At 32.3% G+C, this 22,405-nt stretch overlaps 1 protein-coding gene across 2 annotated transcripts in view; it reads right to left on the minus strand.

Moving 5' to 3' along the window:
• Positions 1-1,335: 1,335 nt before the first annotated feature.
• LOC141450982 (uncharacterized) overlaps positions 1,336-22,405 on the minus strand; it is a 28,997-nt gene continuing 7,927 nt past the window's right edge. Inside the window, exons 2-4 of one of the 2 annotated variants that reach the window (XM_074121955.1) lie at positions 19,239-19,359; positions 14,752-14,850; positions 1,336-2,285 (exon numbers count right to left, since the gene is read on the minus strand). In XM_074121955.1, coding sequence (XP_073978056.1) covers positions 2,230-2,285; positions 14,752-14,850; positions 19,239-19,359 — 276 coding nt within the window. In that variant the 3' untranslated portion in view covers positions 1,336-2,229. The remainder of the gene's footprint in view (positions 2,286-14,751; positions 14,851-19,238; positions 19,360-22,405) is intronic. The other variant, XM_074121956.1, reaches the window with a different exon arrangement.

Raw genomic sequence — 22,405 nt, forward strand, 5'->3', positions numbered from 1 at the left:
TCGGCTTTGGAAAATTTCTGGGGTGCCTTATGTTTGATACGTCATAAGCATATGCTAATTTTGCTTAATGTTTTAATCTGGGAAGATATTTCCACTCCTTCGCTTGGTACAGCTGTTAAACTTTTTCTAAAATGTTCCGTTCTTCGTTGCACAATAGACTTTCCAAGTATGTTGTTCACCAAGGCTACGATGCTATTTTCCCAAGTAGTGTTTGCCCATATAACCTGCTCATTCATGTCTTAGGAATATCTCTTAGAACAATACATTCTTGATTACCTACTCTTTCTTGTGGGACTGCCCACTGATCCCACAAAAAAGTTTTCTGAGTGCTTGGTATAAATATGCTATTTCACAAACGGTAACCTGTGTTTGCCGTACCAGTAAGAAATCAAATATCTTTTCCGACTTTCTAGAAAAACCATAATACCTGACAAATCAGTCAGAAATGGGGATAAACCCTACAGCATTTGCAAAGATGCATTAATTTTTTCTGATCACAGACCATAACGGTATACTGGAATGGACTGGGTTGGTCTCTTACAAAGCTCAAGCCATAAAGAGGTTGAGGTACTTAGACAAAGCGAATGCTAGTTTAGGCTCCCCCTTATCCTACGCTGGCCTCTACGACAGCCTAGTTGTTTGTACTAATTTCGATACTTGGTTCTGAGACAATGTTTTCCAATCTTCAGGAAGACTGTGAGCGAATTTCAAACATTTATACAAATGATGAATCATACTTTAATCTTCTTTCCTGTACCTTTCTTTATAAGGTATAAATTGTGGGATTGTTTCTCAACCAGAACTAAGAAACAATCCTAACTAAAGCAATAATCCTTCAGTTGATTTTTTTGGAAAGAAGTTGTAATAGAGGGCAGCCTCAACAAACAAACCACTTCCAATCAGACTCAATACTTCCAACAATTTACACACATTACATGAATAGGCAGGGGGTAATCGATGTGCAGCTAGAAAGGAGTTAGCAAAGCAACAGACAACTCCAGCTCATCACCACATGGACTCACATTTTCACAGTTGTAAGTAACATCGAAGACTTAACGACCAACAACGCCCAACTTGGATACTTGTGTGAGTCACTACATAGATCTTGGAAGTACAAGTAAATTTTGTCTTATTAAGTTCTCTACAATCTACATGTGCGGGCACTACTTTAGTCTTCGGAAAGATCTTATGTTTTTTCAAAAAAGATTTTGGGGTGTATCCGCAACAGTTAAAAGATAAAATTGTTCTTTTCAAACTAACACTAAAGAAAGTAGTTATATATATCTAAAATGTTTTTCAATTATGAGGCAAACTAGACAAACTGAATGAAGTAGGTAAAGTTTTACTAATCTTTAATACAAATAAAAATGCATTATAATGTATTTATATTAAAATCACGACCAGACTAGTACTAAACATTCATCCAAAATTCATAATAATTTTAATTTTAAATTTTCTTATTTTATAAATATTTTGTACGAGACAAATATATTCGAAAAACCAAAATAATTCATTCACAACAAAAACTTTTTTACATAAATTAACTAGAAATAAATCGAAAAAGCTAATAAATAATATTTATAATAAATAAATTACCGTATTAATTATCTAATTACAATAATATTTAAATGCATACATTTGTCATGTTTAACAATATCTATTGTTAATTTATTTAATTGATAGTTGATTCCAAAATAGTTTTTTTGTTCAATATTAGTTGGAATCATGATTGAATACTGTTTTAGTACCATTTTTATTTCCTCTCTAATATTAAACTGTATTATATAAATTATGACTAGTAAATTAAAATATTCTTTTCCATAAAATGCAAATATTTGTATATTAAAACAATCGTTTACTAAATAAATTGAAAATTATCTTTAGTAAACATTTGTTATTATTTAGTGAATATAATTATTTAAAGACAATGAGATGATATGCCTAAAAGAGAATATAATTATTGTGATGCAATATTCCTCAATGAAAATTAGGCACCATCATTATTAATTGTCAATCTTGTTTTTAAAAGAAGTTTAAAGGGAATTGTAATAAATAATAATATTGAGGATCAAAGAAAACTAATGCGTTAAATTATGCTTTCTTTTAGCTTATTGATAAAGTAGAGGTAGTGAATTGAAAGGAAATTCTTTTATTCTTCTTCTTTTTCTTCTTAGCCATGGTATTCATTTTCATGGTACAGCCAATATTAAGGGATGGAAGATTTTGATTCTACCAGTACTGCAGTCCTGAGAAGTAGTTGGGCCCAGCACCATGAGGACCTATACCTGCAACAATAAATAAAAATTTAATTACATTTATTTAAGATTTACTTACTAATTTATGGAATTTGGAACTGAATGATTACGTTTTATTTTGTCAATTTCCCCACATAAGCTACAAATAACAAAGGTTTCGAGGTATGCTGATCCATAATTTTTAGTAAAGTAATTATGCAATAAAACGAGGCAGTGGCGAAGTCCACTCTGTAGTACGGGAAAAATTAGAATTTTAGATTCGCATCATTAAGAATTTTGGAAAAATGTCGTAAATATTTTCTCGTACCTACAGATTATTTTGTTTGGTTGGAGCTTACAAATTTTTTTACAGCCCCAGTCCTTCAATATTCAGCACCGTTTGTACTTTTTTTTTATGCTTCGAAGGAACTGAAGAAAAGTTTACATTGCTCAATTTTCGAAATGAATAGTGAAAATTCTTCCAAAATAATAAAATAAAATTGGAATAAAAAAATAAGCTCGTCGGGATTTAAACTTCAACTCCAAATTTGCAGTACTGTTTGACACCTCCTTCATGAAAGTTTTCATTCAATTCTCTGTTCAATTGGCGTTAAAATAGTAATATTAATTCGTTCAGTTAAGTTGGAATTAAAGTTGTAGATGTTTATAGTTGCTACTTTTAGATTAAAGGAAATAAAAGTAACTTATAGTGTATCTTGTGTGATCTCTATTAGTTGGAGACATGGTTGACGAAAACCCTAGCAAATTCTTTAATCTCTAGTCCATTATATTTTTAAATAGAATAAAATAATGAGTATTAGAGACTGAATTGGCTTGGTTTTAATTTAAACCACATCTACGGTAATTTCTAATTAAAACTGTCCGGTAGGACAGTTGTATAAGGGTTGATCGTCAAAAACTGCACGAAAAAGCGTAACATTGAAAAACACCCAAATTTGACAATTTTTTTCTCTCTTTCTATAGAAGATAAAATTCCCAAATTTTCTTTAAAATAAAGGGCAAACCCTCCTTTATAACTGTAATTTTTCTGCAACAACCCAGATCTAATAGGTTTCGAGAAAAAAGTTGCTAAAACTGAGCAAAAACGACTTTTTCAAAAAATGTTCTTGTTCTTCTTGTTCTTGTTGTTGTTCTTCTTCTTCTCCTTCTTCTTTTTTTTTTTTTTTATTTACAAAATACAAAAGTACAAAAAATACAAAAATAAAGAAAATTATAACAGTATTAATAGGCATGGCTAACGCCGTCTGCCAGAGTTTGCTAGACATTGAAATAACAAATTATCTCAACAAGATTAACTCAATTAATGTCAAAGTAAAAGAAAAAATTAATTGTTTCACAATAAAAAATTATTACTCTGCTCAATAAAATTAACTAAAATTAAATACTGGATTTTAAATAAAGAATAGTGTAAATAATTATCAGATACATATGTGATCTTTACTGGGAGGTAAATAATTTAAATAAGAGATTAAATACAAGAAAGATAGAAATAATTTGAAGTTATATGAAGTGCTTAAAATATAAATAAGGAAGTGAAAATATTAGTAAATAAATGAACTTTATAACTTAAGTTATAAACATGAGAAGTATTAGGAGGTCAAGTTTTTCCTCAAAACCATAGCCCTACGAGTATATTCAAGCAAAGGTTTACACGACTTGGAGGATAACATCTGCACTATGTCACTCCCTTGAAGAGTGGCACTACCAAGGAACCGTTTTCTCAAATCACTTAGAGCGGGACATTCTACTAAAAAGTGATGAAGATTTTCTTTACTGAAAAAACACATATTACATAATTCCTCCTGATAATCCCTCTCTATACAAGGAACCGAATTTAGCTTCAAAAGTTCACCCTTAATTTTCAGCAATAGACTCAAATCGGACAAATTCATATTGACATCAGAGTGAGGCGCGCAAAATCTTCTGGGCTCCTCCTCAACCTCCATAAGAGCTCTATACAATAGAAACTACCTTCTTCTTCTTGTTACCTTTTTTGTAAACAACGTAGCGCCTAAACGCGCGAACCGATTTTCATGAATGAGGTATCGTTCGATTCGGAATTTTATTTAGATGTGCCTTTTGGGAGTCTCGACCCTGTACATCAAATGGGAGAGGAGATAGCCCCCTTTATGTAAGGCCCCCTCCAAAAGTATTATTACTAATTACTCTGTAAATCTTGGCCCGATTTTGATAAAATTTGGTAGGATGATAGGGTTAGGGCTCCCCTACGTAACATTAAAGCGGCGATCAGCTCTTACACTTGTTAAGGGGAAGTATAGCGATCGTTGCAAATTATCGACACGTGAACCGATTTTCATGAATGAAGTGTCATTCGAATCGAAATTTTGTACAGATTTGCACTTTAAAAGTCTCGATGCCGTGCCTCATAAGGAGGGGAGTTTGCCCCACCCAAATAAGGCCCTTTCTAAAACTATTATTACCAATATTTCTATAACACTTAGTCCGATTTTGATAAAATTCAGCTCGAATAAGTGATTAAAGCTCCTCTACGTTGCTGATGCTCTTGCACCTACTAAGATGAAGTACTGCAATCGTTTAAATTATCAATGAGTGAACCGATTTAAATCAATGAATTGACGTTCGATTAAAATATCTTTGCCTCCTTGCCTTTTAGGGAGAAGTACTGCAATCGTAGTTTATTTTTCTTACTCCTCTTAAAAGGAAGAACTGAAATCGCAGTTTAATTTTGCTATTTACGTACAAATACCTTCCTATGTTATTCAAAACGCTTTTTCAAAAAAATTGTTATTGAGGATGGATGGGAACGCCACTATAATCATTCTTTAAAAAGATCCCTCCAGTGGTAGTTACGGTTCCGACTTAACACCTTATCAGATTATAATGATAGAATTGCTTATTCCAAATTTTAAAAAAGTCTGTAAAGATTGCGAAATAGACAAAAAGGAAAATCTATCCAAAAGGTACAAAAATATCCTTAACAAAAACTTACAGTTTAAAATGTTAAGTATAAGGGTTGATTAAACGCCAAAAGGTACACAAATCAGCGAGTACCCAACATTTCATCAATACTTCATTAATAGTTAAGTAATTCTACTGCATTAATTTTCATTAAGTTATTTTTTAGAATTTATTAGATGTCACAGACCCTTATGCTGGCCACTTCATTTATAATATTTTTTTGTTATAATTATGATAAGTCACATATATATGTACATGCATGTTAAAGTAGAAAAAGACAAAGTTAGTGTAGGCTACTGTCTTGAATTCGTCTTACCGAAATATTCGTGAGTACAAATAACACACAGTTATAACAAGTAGATTATTCAACAAAAATTATTCATTTCTCAATTGTAATTTAATTTAGACCCCTAATTTCACTTATAGTAAAATACTGGAATAATTAGCTGTCCTAAAAATATGCATATCTTATTTACTTTATATTACATATATACAACATTGTGGGATGAATACCTAGATTGAGAATGTAATTGAAGAAAACTATATTATTTGCGATAAAGCCAGATAATTATTACCTATTATTATAAACGTTTGACTACTTCATAAAATAACAATTGCTTTAATCGAAGAATGAACTTAAACAGACGATTTTTATTTAAAAATAAAAATAAACAAAATCGTTGAAAGTTTTTTATAAAAAGAAGTTTTGAATTTTTTAGCCTCATAATTTTTTTATATTTTTTATAACGTTTTTCTTTTTAACCTGTAATTAATAGTTTGATTATTATAAATAACTAGATATTACAGTCAATCTACAGTGCTACTTGAACATATATTTTGTAGACGAAAATGGCCAGCATAAGGGTCTGTGACATCTAATAAATTCTAAAAAATAACTTATTAATGAAAATTAATGCAGTAGAATTACTTAACTATTAATGAAGTATTGATGAAATGTTGGGTACTCGCTGATTTGTGTACCTTTTGGCGTTTAATCAACCCTTATACTTAACATTTTAAACTGTAAGTTTTTGTTAAGGATATAAATATATTTGAATTTTGATCACAGTTGTATCACAAAATGTCTGCTAGTCAGCCACATTCTTCTACCAAATGAACTTTCGACCTTCTGCACGGAAAACAAAAAAAAAAAGATGATTATAAATTTTATTTTCTCTTGAAATCGAACGCTAAACAATTACAAGAAACTTTAATCCGCATTTTGTGCATATAACTTTGATAAAACTTAATTCCTTAATATATTACAAGAATAGCTGGGTCAATTTTAAGAGATATTATATCGACATGAATTTTTAATTGCAGATAACGTTTATTTAAGGATTCTAACGATTTTGTTTCCGTATTAAAAATTGTTAGTCTTGTTCTTTCTTCACGAAGTTAATGTGTGAACGTCAGCTGAAGGAACCTGAACACAACATGCTCAGCAATTGGTAGACCAAGACATTAACTAAACTGAACAGAATTTAACGTCTTACAAAAAAAAAAAAAACACTATATTATACTATGTATTTCAGAATAACTGATTCTACTATCTGTGTTAAAAAAAAAAAATGTATTCCGCAACGTGCCATCAGAAAAATATAAATTCTCTTTGATTATATAACCAAATATGTGGAATTAGTAAGAACATTATTTCAATAATACGGGTAAAATAAACGGTATACGCACTTGTTTTCTACTTTAAGTGAAAACTAGGTAACTAGGTCTATTTTAATATATTATATAATATTATTTCATAGTATATTAGGCCAAAATGATTATTTTAAATTTGTAGAGAAAAATATTGGAGTGCTATTCAAGCAACTCCGGGATTGGAGGGGCCATTTTAAACTATTTAGGAAATAAAATCTGGTTTAGTACACTGACATAAGTTTCTTTTTTATCCAAAAGTTGGCTTCACTGTAATAATTTCTATTTATCATCTAATTAACAGGCTTTGAGGGAAGTGTCACTTAGCGGAATTATAATCTATTTTCAATTGAACCCATGGAGAAACTTTACTTCATTATTACAGGCTCACTCAATCACAATAAATCATGGTAAACTTCGCAAAAAAAAGAAAAGGTCTACGTTCTAATATAAACTCACACTTGCAGATCCTCAATAGAATTTATTGGTCGTACAGGATTTGCAATATAACACTTCCTGCACAAATCTAATCTAAGTAGCAGATTATTCCACTTAACCACTTATTTTGTATACTTAGTGCAATTTTATCTCTTATAGCCTAGTTTTTTTTTTATTACCTTTCGATAAAAACAAAAAATAAACAAACAAATCCAAGAGATAATCAACTGGCGTTAGAGAAGATAATTTCATGATGGAAGCGTCATTAGAACAATCCGAACATATTTACTACATCTGTGTTACCAGAAAAATGTCCCATTTACTGAAAGTAATTTAATCTAAACTACCAAATTATGGACATGTACAATAGTTATCATGTAAGAGCTGTGGCACAACCAATCTACCAGTCTCCATTCTTCATCTCCTTTCTTTTTACTTTGTAATCATTAATTTCTTTCTAATTTGTATATAATTTACAATTGTGATTCAACTGGAGTTTTTATGTAATCATTTAGAACTTTCAAATCATTACAAGTGATTATAATCGAATTGGGTGACGTTCAGTTTTATGAAATTCAACTTATGAAATTGCACTAATCCAGGACCTGAGAAATCAGTTCTTCCTATAGTCTAAAAGTTTATGTACCAAGGATAGCGCAATGTAAAATGCTGTGTAAAAAGATGTGTTTTTGCTGCAACTTTCCTAATTTTTATTGACTTTTTTCTTTTAGAGAAAATTGATTTTGGGATAGAAAGTCAGAAGGAAAAGTGGTTTCAGGCTTGTCTTTTAATGCCACTAAAAACTTCAAGTAAAAGCTAAAGATAATTGAAGTAAAAACTAAATTAGATTAAAATAGATGTCTGAAGTATTAAATACAGGGAATTCTGTTTAGATTGCGTGATTATTATAATTAATAATATTAACGCGCCAACAAAAACAAGTACTTTTTTTTTGTTTTTTACATTTTTAGAAAATTATTTTTCTGAGGTCTCTTTTGGGGAAACTGCGATATTCTGCTTAAATCTTTTTGAATCGTAAGATTTTGATTTTAGTTTTTAAGGGCAGCTAAAAACCATTTAGTGCAAAATTCTATATTTTAATTTACTTATAAGGGATTAATCAATTTTATAGACAAAACAAAATTCAACCCAAAAATAAACTGCTAGTAGAAATCAAAGAATAAAGATGGAGAAAATTATTAATAAAAAAAATTGTTTTAAAACATAAATTGAAGTGATTTTAATTAGTATTTAACTCTTACTGTAGAATTCTAATTGTTTTCCATATTTAAAACATTTCATTCATCTGATATTACTTTTTTAAATGCAAAAAAAATTAAAATTCCATTCATCAAGACGTCGTAAAACTCCATTAATTACATATTTTTCCAGGCTGAGATGTCACTAGTAATTAAAGATTTGTTTTTTAAGTCCCTCTTTAACCATTTCAACTGCATTCTGCAATATGATAACTGGATGATTTATTAAACGGGAGCATCTGCTAACTTCTTGCTGCTTTTATATATATTCTTTTAAATTGAAATCAGAGAAGTAATTTAAAAACTGTGGAAACTAAATTATCTGAATAAAGTAATTTATGGATTTAGCCTCTGAAATCTAGCAGCGGATGGCTGAAGCATCAAACATTTTTGTATGTTTGATACGTATATTTTTAAATTAAATTTTTCCCCAACCGTCAGTTGGAATCTCCTAAGAGGATAGCTTTGCATGGATTCAAAGATGCGGAGTAAGGCTTACAAAATTAGTGCACTACCTCTGAGCAGTGAAAAATGTTCAGGAAATTGTTTATTAAATTTGAAAAGAAATAACGTAATAAATAGATGATTGAGTAATGGATTTATCAAGACTCCAGGAGGGTTGGTAGTACTCCTGTTTAATTGCACCATCAAGTTTACTTGCTGGCTCTTCACAGCTGAACAATGGCGGCCAGAGTAGAAGAGTTTATTAACGCGTTCTAATAATTGAAAGACAATGAAATTTTGCTCGCATAGTTTCGAGAACACTAATTGATACCCATATCCAATCTGGAATACAAAAGCAAATTAAGGGAGAGCCCTGGGTTATTCTCTTAGAGGTTAGGAATTTTCAGTTTTGGAACTTAAGTTTCTAGAGAGTTATTTAAGGTATTTGAAAGTGATTACTGAGTTCTCTAGTTAATGAAGTGTATAAGCGGGTTAAACCTCCTTATTCAATATTCTATTTTACAAGTGGGTACATCATATTAGTTTTGGCAGCGTAGTTATGGAAATTAGTTTGGAGCGAATCTAACTTATCCAGCTGTGGTATGACTAGCGGCCGCTCGCGCCATAGTGGAACCTTGCTCAGTTTTGCATTAACCCGTGGTGGGAGAAGACAGGAAATTAAGAAAGGCGCTGAAACTAGGGCGCTCCCCTGCCGATGACATTGTGAAGGCCGTCTCGCAGAGAAAGTCGTTGCGATTATTGCTCCTCATGGGCAGCTGCTTCACATATACTACCAACTTCCTGTCACTACGTCACTTGTATTATCATCTAAAATCTTTTCGTGTTGTAAAGTTGGTACGTGACTATATTATGTTTTAATACTTATAATTAAAACAATACTTAAACAAAAATAATTAAGAAATTTCTTATTTCCTTTAATAATTTGTACTTTCTCTTACTAGAAAGTAGCTAACAGGAAGTATTGCAATCGTGCCAGTTTCGAATTTCGAATTTTTATTGTAAATATATATATACTTATATACAGTGGTCAAGAAAAGTATTCATACACTAAGTTTCCTTACTTTATTTATTATTTCTCCAGCACTGAAATCGAAGATAGTAACAATGAATTTAATGCTCTCATTTTCTTTTATAAACATAAAGAATTGGTTAAAAAACTGAAAAATAATTTATTGTATGCCAAATAAGTATTCATACACTCAATCTGAATGTTATAATTATCGCAAAACTAAAGACCTAATATTTTGTGTGCAATCCCTTTGCATTTATTATTGCCTGAAGCCTCCTTGGCATAGATTCCACCAGGTTTAGTGTCTCTTGAGATGTGATTTCTGCCCATGATTTCTTTAAATTGGTTATGAGCTCTTTTCTTGAGGAACATTTCAATTTTCGAATTTTCCGCACCAAATAAGACCATATATTTTCAATAGGGTTCACCCGGAGACTGTGAAGGGGTGAGAAGTTGTTTCCGGGCTAATGCTTTATAATTAAAGCAGCCATTCCTTAATATTTTTGGCTGTATGTTTGGGATCGTTATCCTGTTGAAAGAAGTATGCGCTTTCGATGAGCACGCCAACTCTCGGAAAGCCTCGCGTCAACATCAGGGACCCTTGTTACGCCACAGACCATCCGAAATCACCTACGAAATGCAACGAATTTACAAGGGTAGAACTGCAAGGAAGAAACCATTTATTAGTGAAATCAATGGGATGAAGAGACTGGATTTCACTCGAAAGTTTGCCAATAAGCAGCTTTTTAATTCTTCCCAAATTCTTTATGTTATGAAAGAAAATGAGAGCATAATTCATTGTTACTATCTTCGATTTCAGTGCTGAAGAAATAGTCATCCTAGAAACAAAAGTTCAGTAGATAAAGTAAAAAAACTTAGCGTATGAATACTTTTTTTTTATATATTTTTACAATTGGTATGCATTTAGTTTGTAAGGAAAGATCTTTAAGGTAAACCGCCCAACCTGAAAGCCATTTTGCTTCAAATCCAGAATGTTAACAACTTATTCAATTTTTCTTACTACTCGTATACTAAGTAACATTGGAAATGTCCGTTTTAAGATTCCTGAGAACGAAAAAGATAATTTTAGAAATTAGTTTTGTATTTACGCGTATCTATCCACCGTAACTCAAAAACAAAACGCAGAAAGCACAAATTTGTGATTCTGCTTAATGGCAAACAGAGGATGCCACAATTAGTAAAGTAATGCCTATTTTTTTTTTTTGAGATTGCCTTCAAGTCCAATTACCAAATTTGGTGCCGTGAACGGAAGTGTCTAGCAAACATGTTTTCCTAATGATTTCTCCAAATAAAAACCCAAGACCTAGGACCAAGAATCGAACCCAGTACCACAATATATAATAGCTTCGCAGTCCTCGCCAGTAACCGCACCGCTATCAGGGATGCCACAATAAAGTTATGTCAAAAATCGGTCAACGATAAATATCACTCAATTAATAGATTTTTCTGTGGATCTATAACTTTAATTTGAAACAATCTGCCAGATAAATTCCATAAATAGAAAACTGTGTTGGCAGGCATCCCTCTAAAGTTCTTACATCAGTTATGGTACTGTCTTGCCACTGGTACGTATAATGCAAATAAGAATGTGAGACTGACATTTCCAAATTTGATCAGAATAGGGCTGGCTTGGAAATGCCGCTTTATCCAAATACGAATTTATACAAATACGTAGAATGTTCCATATTTTAAGTTTTTTTTTCTCGCGAACGGCTCTTGCGATGTTATTTAATTTAGAACGGTAACTGTATACGCACAAATCAACATTTACTGGTAACATTTTCTCAGAAATTTGGTTAAAAGACATTTCTGTAAGAGAGAGTAAAGTATAATCCTTCATGATTCCAAAATGATTAGAATTAAATGTCAGTCAAGCTCAAATGAGTTTTAAATGTCAAGAAAATTGGTGAGTAGAACTTAGAGTTCTGAGTGTTCACAGCATTTGAGTTAAATTAAGATTTGAGTTCACAGCATATGAGTTAACTGTAAAAGCTATATTAACATCAAAATGACATCATCAGAGAAAGTGTAGCCAACTGCTCCCCTAAAATGCCCTAAAATTCAATTCATTGGGGGGGAAAAAAAACAAAAATGTTTCGGTAAACCTGTTTACCATTCGTACGGGGGCCATTTTTGAGAGTGCATAAAAAGAAGAAGATCAAACATAACTGAAAAATTGGTAAAGGGAAGTGACTTTTGAATTCGTCCGAACCGGAGTTCCTAAATACCACCTAAAGAGCAATCATTCCATAACAAATATGGAAAGTGTACTAATCACAAATGATATTTTAAAGTGCAAAATTCCTTGATTATACTTTATTCAAAGGGCTCTTGTCGTTCATTTTTAACTTAGAATGTTGAGTGAAAAATAAAGTACGTATATCTTTTATTTTTGACATTTTTCCTTTAATTATTGATTTAAGGTTTTTTTTTGTGTTTTTAATTAGCAATAAGTGATCGGTTATATTTAAATTTTACAAAATTGTGGACAATTTTTTTGGAATTAATTGTAATAATATTTCAAATTTTCTCCTGGATTTGGGAACACACGGTTACATCAGCGTAATGTACCGTTTCACCAACAATTTAAATTAAAACGAAATATTCTCTGTTTAAACAAAATATGTTATAGAAATTTCGGAAGATTGGTGAAAGTTGTCTAAGCGTTTAAAACCAGATTGCGTTATGTATACCTTTTTAATAACAAGTATGAGAATTACTTCTTCTCTTTTTTTTCCATTTTGTGAAACTTGTAAATCAAGGGTAATAAATACATTTTAGAAATAATATCCACCGCTGTGCTGGAAATTGCAAACTTTAGTGAAGTATATACAATTTTAGCTAATATAGTCATCTATCATCACCTGAAATTTACAAAGCTGATCTAATAATGTGTACAGAGTGAGAGATGTTTACAGAAACGTCTTGGACAAAGGTCCCTTTGGCTGGGCGGAAGTGGTGATCAAAGGACCAAAGAGCCCGATTGCTTCCGTACGCATCCCATGCAATCAAACTCAAGAGAAACCGAGAGAGAGAGAGAGAGAGAGAGTGGACTTTACTCTCTCTCCAATCTGGGTCCTCTTAGGGTACTTCACTATATTATTAGGGGCTTTCACTGCTTTGTAGTACTCACGGAAGTCTATCCAACTCATTTTAGTCTTACATCCGGCCACCATTTTCTATTGAACTTAGTAAAACTGTGGGCCACGAAACTGTGTACTAAATTTTATTACTCACATACAACAACAACAAAAATTACCAAATTTCACGATGACAATGATATTTATGGTTGAGTGATATCATGATTACTATAATTATGATTAATATTGTGTTTAGTTTTGTGGTGAACAACTATGGCTGATTTCAACACGTTAACTTCCACAGTAATCATAAAATTAATCCTTCAATTTCTCTAAGTATTCTTCCAAGTACCTACAGTTTTATTGCTACTTTTTTGATATTTTATTTATTTTTTTAATTTCTAAAAACAAAATTATAGATAGACACAACAATGTGTCCAGTTATAGTTATTTGTTTCTAGTACCAGAATTCAGAAAAAATGGGGCGTATGGTATTTGTGAGCAAAATACTACTACACTACTGGCCCAAACAAAGACGATTTTAACGAAGGATAGAGGATACTGGGATGGCTGTGGTGAAAACGGAGCCTCCCAGGGCACTTAATCGGTGTAAGTAGCCTTTTCTAGGTCACGCGTGCTTGGGTGGCAATTTATCTTGAGTGATGGACCTTCGTTAGTATTCAGCAGGGGAAAAGAACGTTCCCTGTTCTTGGAGCATGGAGGGTTATGACTGTAAAGAGTGATTATTTCCACTCAATCCCTCAGAGAGACCATGGTTTCCCGGTCTGGCGCCAAAAAGTGGCTAAACCCAATCAGTCCAAATCCTCATCGATGGTTCTTCTTAAAGAGTCTGAGCAGTTACAAGGGCTAGAGAGGGATTCATTTACTCCTTAAAATACATTCCTACTTTTTTATTTAACTCCAATTTTAGCACTTATCTGATAAGGGCTTTGCTCAGAAACTGATTTTCAACACGAGGGCGTGACGCAGGACCTCACTTTGCACTTTAAGGGCGCAAAACAGATCTACTAAAGTAAATGCTTCGAGACCTAAAAACTGCCGCAATTCTATCATAGGAATGGAATCCCTTGAATTAATCTCATTCACTCGTACTTATCATTGCTGTCAATAGTACTTTAATATTTTGCGACGTTAATTTTTTTATTTTTTTTATTTTGTATACAATCAGTAAATATGATGAACTAGTGCGGGAGGAGAGCAGGAGGAGATAACCTACCCAGTGGTAGCATTCCCTACTGGATATAATGATCTTTAGGTCTTCAGACTGCAAGGAAGTCGTAGGCTACTAGCGATTCAGTCGGCGAGGAGGATTGTTAGGAATGTCAGAAGAAGTGAGAAACTGTACAAGAGGATTAGAGCTAGTCGAGAGAGCAGTTACGTTAATTATAGAAAAAATTGTTCTAATTCATGGTTCAAAAATTGCATCAAGCTGAATTGATTTGTTGCGTATTGCTAAGATGTTGTTAGATATATATCTAGTCAAGTGTAGTTCCCCAGTAAGTGCTACTGTACAGAAATTTTCTTTAAAATGATTTAAGAAAACATAAAAACAGTTTGTAAAAATTAAAAAACAAATTTATACATATTTTTTGCAAATAGTTAAATGCACTTACCACCACGAGCACCCGGAGGAACAAAGCCGTAACCAGAAGCTCCTACTCGCACTCCGCTGGTTTCTCTTCCGGGTTGCGTTACCGGAAATGTTACAGGACCTGAAAGATTAGTTGTACTCAAATTAGTTTTGTAAAAGAATTGTTTATTTTTCGCTTTATTTTGTTAAAAAAAAGAATAACGATTTTTGATTCTATCAGATGAAATGCCTTATTAATTACTAATTTAGGCATGAATATTACTGGCATTACGGATTAAAGGCATTTGTTTAATGAAAAAAGAAATAAAAAATGAATTTGCTGTTTCTAAACTAATGGTAATTTTAGTACTAAATTTCGTCCAATTACAACTAAATTGCTCTATTCAAAAATAATTTTATTGCAGTTTACTCTACTAAGCGTTAAAGTAACTAATAAAGATATGGAAAAATTTTCTTTCGCCTTATTTCAGGAATAATACATCCCTAATTTACTCCTATCATGACCTACTCCGAACCTGGTGTGTTGGTTATTTTACAACTAATAGTTGCCATCGAAATCCACAACAGCGCAAGATGCCTTATCAACTGTTACTTCCGAACATTTGAGGCATTAGGCAACACGCTACAGATTTCTACTCGGCAAGGACTTGAACTTATTTCTAAGGATTCCACAATCCTGAAAGGGGTTTACAAGATATTATTATGTCCTTAACCCAAACGTTACATCAACTGCTTTATAGTCAGCTTCAATCATCCTCTTTCACTAAATAGTAGTTCCAATTTCTAGCCGCAATATTCTGAATTATTTTTAAACGGTCATGAAATGCGAGGGTCGTTTGAAAAGTCCGTGCAAAAATAAAAACTACTTAATTTTTTGGGGTAAACCTTTTTTATTTTTCAACATAGTCTCCTTTTAGGCTTATACACTTCGTCCAACGCTGCTCTAGTTTGTTGATCCCTTCCGAATAATAGGATTTGTCCAAGTCCGAAAAATAGCCATTCGTTTCTGCAATCACCTCCTCGTTTGAATAAATTCTTTTTCCCGCCAGCCATTTCTTCATATGGGGAACAAATAGTAGTCCGAGGGAGCCAAGTCTGGAGAATAGGGGGGATGTGAAACGAGTTGGAACCCTATTTCCATTAATTTTGCGACCACAACTGCTGAGGTGTGAGCTGGTGCGTTGTCGTGATGGAAAAGGACTTTTTTGTGGGCCAATCGTGGGCGTTTTTCTTGCAGCTCGGTTTTCAAACGGTCCAATAACGATGAATAATATGCACCTGTAATAGTTTTACCCTTTTCCAGATAGTCGATGAGGATTATTCCTTGCGAATCCCAAAAGACAGTCGCCATAATCTTTCCGGCCGAAGGAACGGTCTTCGCCTTTTTTGGCGCAGATTCCCCCTTGGTAACCCATTGTTTAGATTGATCTTTGGTCTCAGGAATGTAGTGATGTATCCATGTTTCATCCACAGTGACGAAAAGACGCTTAAAGTCCTGCGGATTCTTCTGGAACAGCTGCAAACCGTCATTTGCAACACTTCACTCGACTTCCTCGATTCAAACGAACGCCAAACACAAAGAAATAGACCGATCTGGCTGAAACTTGGTGTGTGTTCTTCCAAGAGATGCTACTAACTAAACATAACCTCGATACGCGCCAGTAGTGCTAACTCTCTGACTTTGCACGGACTTTTCAAACGACCCTCGTACCATTTAAAATCTGTGACAGTTTGGTACAGATCTGAATTCAGATATTCGGTTCCTTTTAACTTTTACCATTAGATGCAGCAGTAAGGATCAAAAAGTGAGAAACTGATTCCTGTATTAAGATTTGCTGAATTGCGAAGAGCCATTCAGACTCGGAATCACTCGACTTGGGACTGCCAAATCATTTCTTCAAATAAAAGTTTTATATCGTAGCTATCAATTTTGGCGCTAAGGGTTCAATTTATCTAAGATTGGATTTATAAGAAGGATGCTATAATTACCAATCTAGTTTAACCAGAATTGGTGTTCTTATGTTACCAGTTTTTTTTTTAAAATAAGAATTCAAGCTTCATCCTTCCGGGACGAATTATATTCGTACTATATTAAAGGTATTCCACTGGAACTTGATTACATGTCTAAACATGTTAACTTGATTCTAAAGTTTATTATTTCATTCTTCGAAACTTTGGAACTTTAAAAAAAAAATTTAGCCTTTAAAAATATCAATATCTATTAATAAATTGCGATTCACAACTAGAGAAAAAATAAAATTTCTATTAGAATTTTAAAAAAGACACATTTTTGCAGTTTTTTAAAAAAAAAAATGACAAAAATTTACTACTTTACCAGTAAAAAGCTGGTATATGTTGGCTGAAATATGACTAAGTTATTTCTAATAGAAACAACAATAACTACTAATTAAAAGGGAAGGGATTAGCTATGAGGTTAGCATACTGTACTCCCACGCGGAGGTCCCGGGTTCGAATCCAGCAGCTGACCCTTAGATTTTCTCTTCCTAGGAGCTTCTTACAGCTCACTGTCCGGTGATGGACAGTGTTGTCTGTAACGAGAGAACACTGTCCGGAGGCCGGCAGTGCACTGGAAAAAGCTCCGGGCGCTAATGACCTCAGCTGTTGATGCGCCAAAAAAAAAACTACTAATTAAAAAATTATTTCATTATTATGAAACCATCTTTCATTAATAAAAATGGTTCAAATACTTCCCTTTGGATATACGATAATCACTTTAAAAAGTACAAAAGAATTTGTAATACTCGATGAATACACATGACGGTTTTTAAATTTAGCTAAAAGTTTAAATAAAAAAAGAAAGAGTAAAAAATGTGCCCAAGTTGGGCATTTTCTAAATTTTTCCTAAAAAATATTGATAACACTTTCACTATGAATAATTGTATGCAAAGCACTAAGATTTTCAAAGCAAATTTAAGATGATTCCACTATACCCAAGTACAAGTATTGTTATTTTAGAAGGCTTCTTTTCATCCACCATCAGTTTGCTATGGCAAGTATTACTTTCGCTTGTAATGTTTCAAACACAGTTTACATAAATGTGTTTGTTAATTCTCTACACTGAACTGATGTATCAACATTTAATGGTGGATAAAAATCCAAACCCGATCAAAAATAGAGAAAACATGCCCGTTAAGTCTGATAAAACAAACGACATTATCCCGCATACTCAACACCTGGATTGTTTACACACTGTTGGTTACGTTAGATCTATTCACTCGTTAGTTAATTTCAAAATAGTCATGCTTTAACAAAATATATTTTCTTCTACATAGTTTTAAATTTTTTTATTAATTTAATAATTTTTAACGCTCCAATTCTAGAAAGGCCTTGCTTGTCTGTTACATCTTTCTTACCTATCGAATTCCCTAGAACATAAACAATGGGCTAAATTTTGCTCAGTCTGGAGTGCACGGAGCTCTAGGGAGCCAAGAAAGTCTCTAAAAGAAGCGGGACATTTAACGAAATATGAATCATTCGTTCATGTTCAATTAACGATAAAAGAAAATTAAATAGGAGGTATTATTACTCAAAAATTCAATTTAAATCGATTCAGTTCGAGTATTGCTGCCAAATTATGGAATAACAGTTTATTTACGTTACAAAGCATATTACCGTTTCGCACAGTAAGGTTCTCAATAAAGATCTGAGGCGCCACGGTAGCCGAGTGGTTAGAGGCGGAGGTCGGCAAAGCCAAACAGAAGAATTGAGGTACTGGGTTCGATTCCCGGTCAAAGCCATGGAATGGTTAATATGAGAATTTTGTAGTAAAGTAAATTTTGCTAGTTGCCTCCATTCACGGCACCTAAATTGGTAGTTGGACGTAAAGCACGCCTAAAAAGCATTACTTTACTTTTTTGTTTTTATAAAGATACAAGTTTTCAAAATCACCGACCAACAGAACGAAATTCAAAATCCTCAAATTTATAGAGAAAAAAAAGAAGATGAATAAGAAAGCGATATAGGTACTTATAAAAACACTATATTCTATTAAAAAGTATTCTCCACCATTTTTAGCTCATATAGTTCGCAAGAAAATCGTATTTTTCAATCTGTAAATCTGCTTATGAGCATATTTCAAAAAACCGGTCGAAAATTTAATGCCATTAATGTGTTAATTAGTGGCTCGCTTCCGGATTTTGTAGCTTAAGTCGATAAGCAGGAAATTGCAATTATAAAGCTAATCTCCCTTTACGTAAACTGAACAAATTTATTGAAAGAATCGCTTTTTACACATATTTTTTCAAACAGTATTTTTGTATGGCCTCGTTACTATATCAGAGGATTGATTACCTAAAAAGAATTAGAGCGTTCTAAAAAAAAAATTATTCTATTAATGAAACTATGAAAAACTAGCATGCAACGCTTATATTAGTATTTTGTTAGATAGAAGAGAAAACTAGAATAATATAAGAAATAAGAAAACATTAAATGAGATTGGTGCATCTGCAATGAAGAAGAAGAGAAGGCCAGTGCAAAGATCAAACATACTAGTGCTACCTCTGTTGGCTCTTGGATCTCTAGGAGACGCCGCAAAACCTGGAAACCCACCGAAATAATCAAAACCTTGTGAAGCTACGACAGCAATCATGGTAGCTAGACAAAGTGATACCTGAAAGAAAGCAAAACAAAAAATAAAAGAGTTATAATAAAATAAATATTTACTTAATAGAAACATAATAATGTTACAAATAGATAAACCCGCATTGTATAACATTCTCTTTCTCTTTTTGTGCAGTTTAGAAACGTTAATGAGTTGTTAATGAGATGGCCCAGTTTAGGTTTTCACGATTAGTTAAATTAAAACACGATTCGACGACCCTGTTACATATTCTAAACCTATTTTATTTAAATTTTACTTATTATTCTACTTTAAATAAACAAAAAAAAATATAATTCCTAAAAGGTTAATCATTGTAAGGTTAGAAATAGTGTTGCTTTATAAATATAAACAGGATTATCTTTAATCCGTAACGGAGAAAAAATTGCAAAACTTTCACAGTTGTAAATTGATTTTGTATTTCACAGTGTCTAGTTGGAGTAGGATCTGACATCCATATTTGTATATCTATGTTATATACGGCGATTATTTACCAAATATTGAGTCAAATTATTGCGTAAACCTAAACAGGAGAGGTCCCATTTATTTTTTCCTTTCGATAAAATAGAGCTTCTTGCTGGGAATTGTCCCGATGTTAGATACAACAGGAACCAACTCTCAGTTAGTATACAAAAAGCAAAACCATAATTTTAAGTATACAAAGTTTGAAATTAATCTTGCTGCAAATTTCTAATTGGGTTAAATTAAGTAAAAATTTAGAGTTTAACAGATTTACATTTTACTCAAAATATTGATTGTTAATCATTAACAAAACTTAAGAAGAAGTGTAAATAGTACCGCACAAATTCACCGGGCTGGCTAAGATACCTATCTGTTAAACAGTAAAAAGGTTTTATGAAGTCAAACAAGCAGATTTTTTACATAAATAAACAATATAAAATCAAATAATAATACAAAGAAAACAACATGCAGTTTTGTTAACTGCTTATGAACTTAGCAGGCTGGTACTTATTACTTTTTGAAATGAATGGTGTAAATATCTCCTGCAAATCCTTAACTATTGACTCCGCAAGGATCCGTCATGTGACAAAGATCTATGCCCATAAAGTCAAAGAACTCTTGCAATAGTTCCTAACAAATAGCCCATAAATGTATCGTACGATAAACTTTACATATCGAATTCTTCTATTCTTAATTCATCTCCAAATTATTCTTTAATAAATTGCTTAATTGCAAATTACAAACTGTTAAGAAAGTACAAATGAATAAGAATATGGTAAAGTAATAACTTGTAATAAACTAAAAGAGAATAAAGAATCCAAACAACAAAAATAGTTTTTATAGAGTTGGTTGAATTTAGATCCATACAAGACTATGTACATACGGTTATTATATGTATGTATTTCTGGTTTATGTGGTTTTAGTTTTAAGAAACTGTTGACACAATAATGCGGTCTTTTATATTCGGTTTTAAAAACTTGCACATATTCCACCAGGCTCAAGTTCCTCTACTATATCCAGCCGAATTGTTACATTATAAATTTTATTACACTATTATTATTGTTATTATGATTATTACCTTTTTCTTTCGAAGTATTGATGCAATGTATTTATCAATTTCTTAAATAATATTGTGTAGTTATTGATACTGTTTACATAAAGAAATGTTATTTTTATGAGGACATCTCTTTTTTTAGTTTTTACTTTTGGAAATCCCCCGCATCAATCATATTGTTGGGTAGTCACTTGCTCGATCATGAGCGTCTGTTTTTAACTTAGACATCGTAAGTCTACTTCTTTAAATGAATAGACAATCAATTCAAAAACAAAGGACTCCATTGAACTGATTAGAGTATCACAATCTAATTTCCATCCGTTACTTGTAAAGCTAAGCGACTACTTTGGTTAAGCTCCATGAAGATGCTGTTGTATTATAGAGATTTTGGGTGGGAAGGTTATGTTAACTTACTATTAAAAAGTTATTTGCTATGCAAGTACAGGCAGGCGACAGATGAATGGGTAAAAGAGATGCAGTCATTGTTTTTAAAGTTTTAAGCCTACCAACTTACTAAGCCGTCAATATCTTAGGGAATTGAATCTCTCTTAAGAAAATGTGAGTCATAAGACAACAATAACAACAAAATACTTGCGCTCCCAATTGGGTTTCAGTATTAATGAAATTAACTGGTAGTCTAGTGCTTGTTTCTCATTTAGAACCATTAGGAACTCGTTGTTAACTAGAAGAAGAATTCGTCTTTCAATAACATTCTGTTCTGCATGTCAGTAGATGTTTTTGAAGGTTAGAAATGCTTTTATTATCTGTCTAAGTAAAGTAAAGTAATCGCCTATATTTTCAGGCGGGACTTAACGTTCAACTACCAATTATCTGTCTACATTCAATCAAGCCACAACTGAAGACCATAAAACTTATGACAAAGATTGCACAGATTAGCCAAATCGACTGCAAATATATATATAAAAAAAAAAAGTGTCAGTGTTTGTTCACAAACTGCATGGTCTCTGTGAAGAGTAGATTGTTTATGTAAACACATACATAAGATTTAGGTTTGAGTGTTTTTACATGTTGGTTCGGTAAAAACTAAATTAGTTGTTTGCTTTTAAGTGTATTTCGGGAGAGTTAATGAAACTAAAGTAAGTGGTTCTGTTGTTAAGAAATGATACCTAAAGTAATTACCATCCATGAAGAAATGGTTCACTGATTGGAAACTAGAGTTCAGGACCGGCCTGTTTTTGGTCGAAACAGCCTATTTAACTTGGCTGCTTTCATGGTTATGGTTGGATATTAGAGAATCTTATACGATACGAGATTGTGGTACAACGTTCCATTTAGTGGATTCAATTTGTTATTACTACTTTTTTTTTAACTAATAGATACAATTATAATTACAATTGCACAATATTATTTCATTAATGTTATTAATTTTTTCAAGCATCAAATTTTTTTCTTAATTTAATTATTTACATAATTATAACGCATATTATATCACTGTAACATGTAATGTGGTAACTATAGCATGAAAGTTTTTAGGTTCCTTATTATTTATTAATTATACAATAAAAATTCTAGACGCACAAC

The sequence above is a fragment of the Rhodnius prolixus genome, unplaced genomic scaffold, assembly GCF_049639745.1.
Source record: "Rhodnius prolixus isolate KJV_2025 unplaced genomic scaffold, Rpr scaffold_8, whole genome shotgun sequence".
Taxonomy (NCBI): domain Eukaryota; kingdom Metazoa; phylum Arthropoda; class Insecta; order Hemiptera; family Reduviidae; genus Rhodnius; species Rhodnius prolixus.